The 9,561-nt window shown below is 35.0% G+C and overlaps 3 protein-coding genes and 1 long non-coding RNA gene across 7 annotated transcripts; 1 reads left to right on the top strand and 3 right to left on the bottom strand.

The window, feature by feature from the left end:
• Positions 1–37: 37 nt before the first annotated feature.
• LOC112452610 (cytochrome P450 4c21-like) lies at positions 38–2,993 on the bottom strand. The gene is made up of 5 exons (XM_025012899.1): positions 2,958–2,993; positions 2,645–2,720; positions 1,268–1,441; positions 995–1,104; positions 38–267 (listed from the first exon to the last, which is right to left on the bottom strand). Exons 1-5 carry the CDS (start codon positions 2,976–2,978, stop codon positions 118–120), a joined length of 531 nt encoding a protein of 176 aa, XP_024868667.1. The 5' UTR covers positions 2,979–2,993; the 3' UTR covers positions 38–117.
• LOC112452609 lies at positions 2,801–8,852 on the top strand. Of its 4 annotated transcripts, none has more exons than XM_025012895.1 (6): positions 2,801–2,931; positions 5,534–5,769; positions 5,944–6,233; positions 6,883–7,314; positions 7,382–7,652; positions 7,789–8,236. In XM_025012895.1, the coding sequence occupies exons 2-6, from the start codon at positions 5,580–5,582 to the stop codon at positions 8,094–8,096; spliced, it is 1,491 nt and encodes a 496-aa protein (XP_024868663.1). In that variant the 5' UTR covers positions 2,801–2,931; positions 5,534–5,579; the 3' UTR covers positions 8,097–8,236. The 4 variants fall into 4 exon arrangements, with proteins under 4 accessions (XP_024868663.1, XP_024868664.1, XP_024868665.1 ...); XM_025012896.1 differs by lacking the exon at positions 2,801–2,931 and adding an exon at positions 8,781–8,852 and having other exon boundaries at positions 4,863–5,769; positions 7,789–8,100; XM_025012897.1 differs by lacking the exon at positions 2,801–2,931 and having other exon boundaries at positions 4,863–5,769; positions 7,385–7,652.
• Positions 3,412–4,929, bottom strand: LOC112452608 (the record flags this gene model as incomplete). Its single annotated transcript, XM_025012894.1, has 4 exons — positions 3,412–3,427; positions 3,681–3,738; positions 3,812–4,253; positions 4,647–4,929. Coding segments are annotated over 2 exons (510 nt in total), but the record flags the coding sequence as incomplete, so codon positions are not given.
• LOC112452611 lies at positions 8,771–9,555 on the bottom strand. Its single transcript, XR_003040526.1, has 2 exons — positions 9,079–9,555; positions 8,771–8,984 (listed from the first exon to the last, which is right to left on the bottom strand). It is a non-coding gene; the product is annotated as an uncharacterized LOC112452611 (long non-coding RNA).
• Between the last annotated feature and the right edge of the window lie 6 nt (positions 9,556–9,561).

The raw sequence follows: 9,561 nt of genomic DNA, 5'->3' as shown, positions 1-9,561 counted from the left end.
TAAATCTAAATAATATTTAGATAGACACATGTTCTAAAATATATTATTTCTTAATTGTGTTGAGGCACATATAGTAGATCTGTGATAAAACTTGTTTTGTTTTTTTACGCAGCTTATTTAACCGTAAGTGCAGACCAAACATGTTTGGTAAACATGTAATGATTTTGCATCTTTACCCGTAGAGGTCAGAAGTCCGTTGCCCAACCAAGGCCTGAGCAGATCATACTCTTCTCCTTTTGTGATATTTACGGTGCTAGGAAAAACTTGCTGTAAATATTGAAAAAAGATATAATCCAACAATATTCGAAAAAAATTTACACCATATTTTTTACTCCATAAGGTACTTAATGCTATTGCAACGAATTTGATTAGTTATGTAATTTATTAATATATGACTAATAATTCTATTTATCAAAAGCAGTTTTGCTGAAACTGTCAATTAATTATCAGTTTTTAAATTTATTTTGTTATAAAAATTAAATTTTCATTTTGCTGTGACAATTTTTCTTGATAATAAATCAGATTTGGTAAAGATAACTATTGTCTTTCAGAAAAAAATATACATTTTTTTAGACAAATTTACACATTTAAAATATTTAACATTTTGCATTGTTTCTTCACTAACAAGACAAATATATTTACAATATACCGAATAATTGATTGTATAATAACGAGATTTGATTACGCATTGCATACAGTGCATACACAATAGCAGCGATAAAAAGATCTCGCTACAAAAATTTATTTTTTCCTTCTAATCTCTATTATTATATTAAGATATCACTAAAAATAAATTTATGAATGCATGCTTAGAATGCTCAACATTATGCGAATAGTCAAGAATTCTTTATACTGTTATATAAAAGGATGATTTCATCAGGATATTTACGACCATTTTTATAATACTTCAATTACTCAACACTTATATATAATATACATTAATTATCGCAGAAAATAACAGATAATATTTTAGCAAATTAATTTTATTGTTTACCTCTAAATGTTCTGGCTTATACACATTAATCATAGGCTTGTTTACTAGCCATTGTACAAATATTTCTTCCTTACACCTCTCCATAAGTGATACAAAGTATTTCAAGCGCTCTAGCAATTAGAATTATTAATTATCACATTAGTAATTTATTAATACCATCAATTTAATTATTATATAAATTTTAATAGTAAACTTTTTATTTTAAACCGTGTAAGAATATACGAATAACTTGTAAAAAGATAATTATAAAATTTTATACATAAAGTTTTTTACCATAGTGCGACAGCCTCGCTAACTTAATCGCCACACCAACGATAGGATATGCGTCGATTTGGGGAAAGTTTTTAAATTTCTGTCGAACAGTATACTGCTGATGCAGAAAAATCGCGAAAATCAAAACAATGCATAGTGCCAAAAAGATAAAATCCATTCTCCTAACAGTCGTATCTGCGAACACATCAAATATTTTAAATTACTATGTAAATTCTTACGTTATTAAAATGGAATTATGTTGATATCACACCAAAAAAATTGCACTGTCAATGCTTTCGTCGTTAATGTAGTCGCAGTACTGAGTGAAAATTAGATACTTTTAATTGCGATAAAGTCGATAACATATCAGGAATACATTCCGTCGCAATAATATTTGCCAACAGAACAGCTGTCAACAAAAACGATCAGTAAAATATTTGTATCGGTTATATCAACGCAATTTTTAGCAACATTTACTAATATATTTACAAATCAAATAATTTAGCAACAAATTTTTTATCATCATATTTTGTTATATTTTATTGAATGTCTATAAAGATTTGCTTTTTGACACTATATATGTATAATAATCTTTTTTAATATCAAAAAGTTGAAATATATACGTTGTTTATTAGATTTCAAATTTAATAATTGAATAACATGCGATGCAAATACTAGGCACAACACTTAGGCACAGAATCAAATAGCTGATTCTAGAAAATTAATTACGACGCTTGGAACATTTACATTGCCATATTTTTTAGTTTTATTTTGAGTTAGAAAAATATAATATATAGGTAGCATGTGATTATATAAGATATGAGAGATCGCACTTGAAACATTAATTTATTTTTTTGTTCTTTAGAAAGAATGAGAAGCAAACCGAAAATCTTAACAAATTTCGAGCTAATAATACACAAATCGAGTTGTGATACACAGTTAATAATCTGTTATCTAAAACGGATTTAGTTTCGACATTCTTATAATCATTGTGATTTTAATTATTCTCCGTATTACATAACACATAAATTTATACATAAAATTGTAATATAAATTATAAATCGTCTAAAGTTGGTTTAAACAACCTCACTAATCGTTTATTTTATTTTATTTACCAAAATCAATTTTTTAATCTATAACACTTAGAAAACATGAACTTTCAGTACTCACCGTCCGTCACGTCGGAAGAATCTGCGTAGTGAAAGTCAACTTCGTAATATGTTATCAACACCTTTGATACTCAATTACTGCATTTCAATATTTATTAAGAATCATGATAAGTATGTCTTTATTTAGCTTCACTTTGTTGAACAATATTAAACACGGTAAGATAGGTAATAGAATAATACGCCTATAATTCCTGCAATAGGGAATATTACAGAACCTGCTGCCTCTCACCTCGATTCAAGATTCGATCGCACAATGAGAATATAAAATCCGTATCTTGAGCTTCTATATCTCGCATTATTGGACTCTGTAATGATAAATACTCGTGCGACGATTGGCTAATGAAACCGAACGCTGTATTTCATTCGAGTTCTGAATAGAGGCAAAACTGTTTACATTTGACAATGCGATAACGTGCATGCTTAAGACACTATGTATACAAACTGCAGTGAAGGCTGTTCTTGTCTGACTGAGACAATGTAATTTCTATTTTCATCGCGTCACGAGATATAATGCACGTATGTAACTTCATTTTTGCGATTACCTTCATCTTAATCACCTTCATCACACTTAATTGTAATAATTTCCTGCTAAACCTGTTATGTAAATACTTATGATATAAGGCGATGATGTATGACGTCCCAATTACACAAATGTTTATTCTTGGTTCTGTTTTTTAATAGAAAATATTTTACCGTCGCGCGATCGTTTTCACACTGTTTATTTAAGTTAATAAATTAATTCCGGACTTTCTTAATATATCCGCCGTTTTATTAAGATAAATATTACTATTGAAATAAAAAACTTCTCAGTGTAGTAGTTTCTCAATGTCAGCGCATGTGTAACATTTATTTAATAAAATAATTGCAACAATTGCAATAATTGCGCGATTATCGTGACACGAGCCGACAAACATTGAAAATATTTTTGTTTGATAGTAAGAAAATGTGCAAATAATTATTATAAAAAAAGTAGATGTAAAGAAATTTTCAATCCGTCCGAAGGTTACACTTTCTAAAAACAAAATTTTAACGCTCAGCATATATATATTATCAATAATCATGTATTATGCTTAGAGTAATGGCGTTTTCGATTTACTACTCGACCCGACTCGGGTCGCATCAATGGACGTGGAATACATACATAGATATGTATGTATTCCACGTCAATGATGCTAGAGTCCTGTATACATGATGCGACCCGAGTCGGTTTGAGTCGCAAATCGAAAACGCTATAAAGTGTTGATTTTTTGTCTCTTATAACTCACACGTTCAGTATAATTGCAATTCCATGGTGTGACGTCGGGTACATTTTTCAAGTATTACCTTTAATATAAGCAGATCAATTGTTAGGATCAATCGCGTATATAAATTTTTTTTTACTTCCGGAGACCATTACCTGCGTTAAACTTGAAACCGTACAAAACTCTCTTCTCGAATGCAAGTTTCTTTTTACGAGTAAAAACAACTCTTGACGCGTTTTACAGGCTTGAAAAGATTTCTGGACGAAGTAACTTGATTTTTATTAAAGATTGTACAGTGTTTGTTAAATTGCAACCGCGCTATCGCAAAAATTCGTTTACGTAAGCGTGATTAGGCGTTTTCAACTATGAGTCAGTTGTTATCGTACCAACGTGGCTCAATAACGTTACATGTGACGGGCGGCAGGGTAATCGGCATGGTCGATGGTAGACATGTGGGTAAGAATTCTCCAGGCCACAAGTGAAGAGCGTCTACGAACAATAATCCGATCAGAACGCCACGAAGCATGGGCGCAAAGACGTTCGAGAGCCGACCCCGGCTGGCCTTCTGCGGCCAAACGAACACGAGCCGAGAGTCGCCTGTAAACGAAAGCGTACTTCCGTCACTAATTTATTCATTCACTGATAATCCCGAGGAGAATATCGATCGGTCTTTGCTGCTTGTTATTTTATTCGCGTATTTTCTGCGTGGAAGGCCAATGACTCGACAAAACATGGAACGCATTTTTCAGATCAATCACGCTATTTGCAGATTTCAGCTAATTTGTGGAAACATTATTTTAATGTACTCAAAATAAAATCCCGATTTTTGCTTCGTCCTCTCAAGTATTATCTGTGTGGAAAGCAATTAACTATAGAGTGACTAGACAAAACAGAATCTCAAACACGTCATATTTGCAGATGATTCACGGAAAAGTCATCTCGATTTACTCGAAATAAAATTCTTAATAATCACGTTAAACAACATTCGACCTGCATTACGGCGAATGATCGACGAGGTAACGCTACGCGGACAGACACCAGCCGGTGCGTTAAAGATTCCATCCTTGACGTGAGTCCTTCTCTTTCGATAGCTGAAGACGCGGCCTCGACTCTGTAACGAGCGACACGCGAATTTCTCCTCCCAATTCGTGTAGATGGACCCGGTGAGGGTGCTGCCGGTGCTCTCCTGAAGGGAAGCGCTTGTTACAGTTACCAAGGAGAAGTCATCGTCATCCCCGTCCCGTCGCGTAGCCGATTCCTCCAGTTTGCTGTGCAAACATTAAAATTTGCTGAAGAAAAATCCTTTCGCCGTTTAATGCTTTCAGGAAAAGCCACGCAGGATATTCCATGCTAATTATTCAGGAGTAACAGACCTTCTTAATGTCTTTTTGCCAAATAAATAGGTTATATTACCTCACGTATACGTGAGGTGAAGCAATAGAATATCGTTTGCAACGATTGCACGATAATGTTACACGAATCCGTTACGCATTCGTTCATTAATAATCATAAGTAGGTCACTTGATATACTCTCGTACTCTTGAATAAGCCGAGTAGTAGTAATAACATTGTGGCTCGATTGGCCGCACGTGGCGTGCTCCAGATTTCAAATATCCAGATGATCTCTGTCCTCGTCTTTCGTAATAACCGAGTATAATTAAAAAATGTTTATATATATCATTCTGTATATTACATAATATATTCCGTAATACTTAATTGCGAGGGAAACGCCGGAAAGGGAATTTGCCGAGAGTGTACGGACGTGTCAGTCACAATTTTTTTTGTTTTGCACATTCGGATCTCGATGCATAAAGGTCGACCCACATTTAATTCGCGATAGCTTTGCGACTATTTAAAAATTACCTTACTTTTGACAGCACGGTTATCGCTACCGCACTGATATCGATACCGTTGACAAAAGCTATGCACACAACCTCACCCACTTTTGAAACTTCAACGCCGCTTCCCGGCGGAAGCAATTCGTTATTTCCATTCTTTTGCGCTCTAATTCGAAAGTATCAAGTAGAAAACAACCCGCGGACCGCCAACGTCCGTGCGAACAAATTTCATCCGTATACTTCAACCGAATTCATTGGAATGTCAACTAAAACTGGTGAGTAACTTTATCCAATTCATCCCTTTATCACCGTCCACTGGACGGTTGCGGAAGACATAATTAAACAGCATCCTGTTCGACGGTCCAGGATTAGTCTTAGTTAATTCGGTTGATTCAGTTAAGAATATTTAAGTTAAAATCAAATAAAAAGGACAATGACTTCTTTTCTAGAGCTTGACTCGCCGTTGGCGAACGTCGCGTCCGAGATCGAGGAACGTCGGTGCGACCTGATCGGCCGCCACCGAGAGCTTAAGAACAAAGTCGCCACGATGGAACGCTCCATTCCGGCTCTGATGGCGTACAACATGTGGATGACCGAGCGAGATTGTCGCGATGGGCCGTACAACAAGGTACGGGAGATCGTGAATAGGTTCTCGCCGCAGCCGGACCCCGCCGACAGACTTCTCGCCGAATTGAAAAGCGCGGTCGACGGTCTCCACCAGGAAACGTCACAGTTGCATGTACGGCACGATTGACATTCGACGATAAGAATCCGGGTAATTCCTTTTTTCAACGCGAAAATTTATACGTCGCGATGTTAAAGCGTTTCCAGGATTGTTACTTAAATTCTTAAATATTTACGTTTAAACAAGTGTTTTAAACATTGTACTACTTCAAATGTAAACCAGATGTTTTAAGTATATTTTATTTTAAAAAAAAGTTTAACATAGATTGTTAAAGTAAAAATATTAATTTTGTTGCTTCTACTTGTGTACAATGGTAGCATTTTTCTTAAAATAAGATACTATGCGAAAGGATGTTAAGGAATCTAAAAATATTGCTTTTTAGATTTAAAAGTAGCTTTCTGATGCAGTAGTACCATAGATGCAATATACTAGGTAATACATATTAAAATATTTTCGTATTTAAAATTTTTATACATAAGTGAAAATACAATAAATCGAGAAATTATATTAACACAGAACATAATGTATAAATAAAATATAACGTGTATAGAATATATAATATGAAGAATATATAATGCATATGTATTTAAAACATTTGTTATCATTGAATAATCTTTGAAAAATCGGGAATTAAACGGCCGCAAATGTTACAGATTAATAATTCCTGCGACGGAAATTGACAATCAACTTTCTATTGATGCAGGACAAGATCATAGACGCGGATGTGAAACTGGAGGAAACTGGAATGGAGCTGGAGTCCTTGGAGTTGGCTAACAAGGAGATGGAGGAAAAATTGACAGGATTGCGTAACGAGGTACAGAGATACAATACGCCCAGTCTACACTCCGTCCACTCCGAAGATCTGATATGTCTGAGAAAGATCCGTCAGCTCGCTGAGGAAGAATTGAAACTGAAGAATTGCATCAGCGAGCTGGAAAGTAAAGAATTCATGTACAGGCGGCAAATGGGCAAGTTGCTGTCCTGCAAGAAATTTCAGCGTGATAGCGGCAAAATGACGGAACGCGTGCAGAGCCACTCTAGAGGAATTGGCAAAAAGTTATTCGATCCTTTAGAAGATTACACACTTAATAAACATGTGACGAAGAAAAAATATCATCTTGAAGATAAGAAACGAGTGAGTATAGTAAGGGCGTAAATAAAATATATTCTGTTCCCAGTTTTATGCATATCTCTTAATTTAGAAGGCTTGCTGTCCATGTGCAACGTCGATAACGTTAACCGCCTACGAGAAGGCGTCGAAGAAACCATTAGGAGGTTGCGAAAAATTGTATCCACCGCTTTCATGCTGCGTCCCGCTGGACCATCCGGCGTCACGTGCAACCGCGAGTAAATCGCGCGATTGCACTTGTTGCAAATCTTGCCGACGGGTTTCTTCCGCTCTATTCAAATCCAAGTCTCCGTGTTCGACGAAGCCTCCTTGTGAGTCCCTATTCAGCGTCGCCTCGAAAACAGGCACGTGTACAAGCCGATGCGTACCGACTTGTTTTCTTTCAAATTTTATTAGGAATATTCTATACGTAATGAAAACTTATACAAACATAAATTTGTTTGACATAAAATTTAATAGCGTAAACGTATGAATTTTTAGGTGTATCGCGACCACCTAAACAATTAGCGCAATCTTCGGTGCCATGTGATCCCAGTGAAACGTGCAACGAGTGCACCACTCCTGCCGCATGCAAGCAAATTAATATCAATAGATACGATTGCGAAGAAAAACGCAGGGGCGAATTGTCGATCCCGTGTGATTGCAACGTCAGATCGTTAGACGAGGCTCAATCAGTGCCTTCAGGGATGCTGCATTCAGAATCGGAAATAGATGATAGCAACAGCGATGAGGAGGAATTTTGCGAGTGTTGCTCCTGTGGTTGCGAAGCCAACGATGATTTATTGTAGTAATGTAATTGATACCCAAACATTTATCAATCAGCAAAATTGATCGATTTTAATGTCCTCTTAGACAGTTTAAAAATTCCTTTTAACATATGTATAGGTTTTTATATAATTGAATTTTATACAAAAAAATTGGTATTTGACAAACGATAATGAGACTGTTTTTATTCTTAACATTTATAAAAGTATTATAAAAAAATATTATTAAAAAAATTAATATTATTTATATATGCTCACATTTAATATAGTAGTTTGAAAATGTTCTCATGCAAGAAGTTTAACAGAAAATATACATAGACATATCATATTCTCATTTATTTATTTAATTATAATAGAATATTGAGCGGACAATTTAAGGACTAGTTTTTTTTCTAAAAATGAAAAAAATATTTTAATACATTGCAACTCGATATATAATTATCTAATATATCCTATATAATTCGCGATTTGACAACTGATTTAGGAATCACTATATGGTCTCGATCTACCTGCAAATAGTTACTAAAATTTCAAATAAATATATTAGCAAGTTATGTGCTATAAAATTTCAAATATAACTTTATTCGAGATTATGACAGTTTAAAAATAGCGTTAGATTCATTATCGCTAAATAATATACTATTCCAAAAATCATATCCTAAAGTCCTAAATTAACTATATTCCACTAGATAGAAGGAAATCCACTAGATAGAAGGAAATCAAAAGGTGCCACGTCAGAGAACTCTTCTTTCCATGAAAAGGACCGAGGAAGTTCTACTTATCGACGAACATCGGTAGCTTTCATTTCCCTAATCGGTAGCTAATACCAATTTGCACAAGCGAGTATCGGGGTCGCAACCGTCACAAAGTTGAAAAAGTATGGATTCATTTCCCCGACAACGTCCGGCTTGTCTACTCAAAACGGAAAGCTATTAAAAGAAACTAAACGATACGATGGATGACCGTGGTTTGCATCCCGCACTAATCTAGCAAACACATTACGTACACTGTTTAATCCAAAGGTCCAAGACATAGTTACAGCCCCCAGCCTGACACGCTAAAATATCGCCGATTAAACGGCACTTAAAATGTTCATATGACGGCTATGACCAACTAAAGATACGACTCGCTCGCCCACCTGTACGAACAAAAATGAAAATACCGAAATTTAATACAAAAAACGAGGAAAAAAGATCTACTAGAAACGAAAAACTTTTAAGTACACTTCGTGCAGTAGTCGTACTCAAAGAAAGTAACGATTATCATCGTAAGAACTTAATTTATTCGAGGTGGTAAAAACGTTTTCTCGTGCAAAAGTCCATAAAGTTAATAAGTGCATAAATTTTCAGCTGTTACACGATCACCTAAACGCCCTAAACAATTAACGCAATCTTCGGTGCTACCGTATGCATGTAAATGTACGTGCAAATATAAAAGAAAAACGCTGATAAGAATTAACGACTCTGTTGCGTAATTACAGTGTTACTGC

This window comes from Temnothorax curvispinosus, unplaced genomic scaffold (genome assembly GCF_003070985.1).
Source record: "Temnothorax curvispinosus isolate PA1 unplaced genomic scaffold, ASM307098v1 QBEX01003519.1, whole genome shotgun sequence".
NCBI lineage: Eukaryota > Metazoa > Arthropoda > Insecta > Hymenoptera > Formicidae > Temnothorax > Temnothorax curvispinosus.
The sequence above is the reverse complement of the archived record's forward strand: the minus strand, read 5'-3'. Positions and strand labels throughout refer to the sequence as shown.

Bases quoted from the DNA above. Each gene is read 5' to 3' on its own strand.
- LOC112452609 (XM_025012896.1), top strand. From the start codon at position 5,580: ATGCACACAACCTCACCCACTTTTGAAACTTCAACGCCGCTTCCCGGC. The intron at 7,315-7,381 runs GTGAGTATAGTA...CTCTTAATTTAG, and splicing joins ATCTTGAAGATAAGAAACGA to AAGGCTTGCTGTCCATGTGC. The intron at 7,653-7,788 runs GCACGTGTACAA...ATGAATTTTTAG, and splicing joins CAGCGTCGCCTCGAAAACAG to GTGTATCGCGACCACCTAAA.
- LOC112452610 (XM_025012899.1), bottom strand. From the start codon at position 2,978: ATGAAGGTGATTAAGATGAAG. The intron at 2,721-2,957 runs GTAATCGCAAAA...TTATCATTACAG, and splicing joins TGAAGGTGATTAAGATGAAG to AGTCCAATAATGCGAGATAT. The intron at 1,442-2,644 runs GTGAGAGGCAGC...ATGTGTTCGCAG, and splicing joins CGATCGAATCTTGAATCGAG to ATACGACTGTTAGGAGAATG.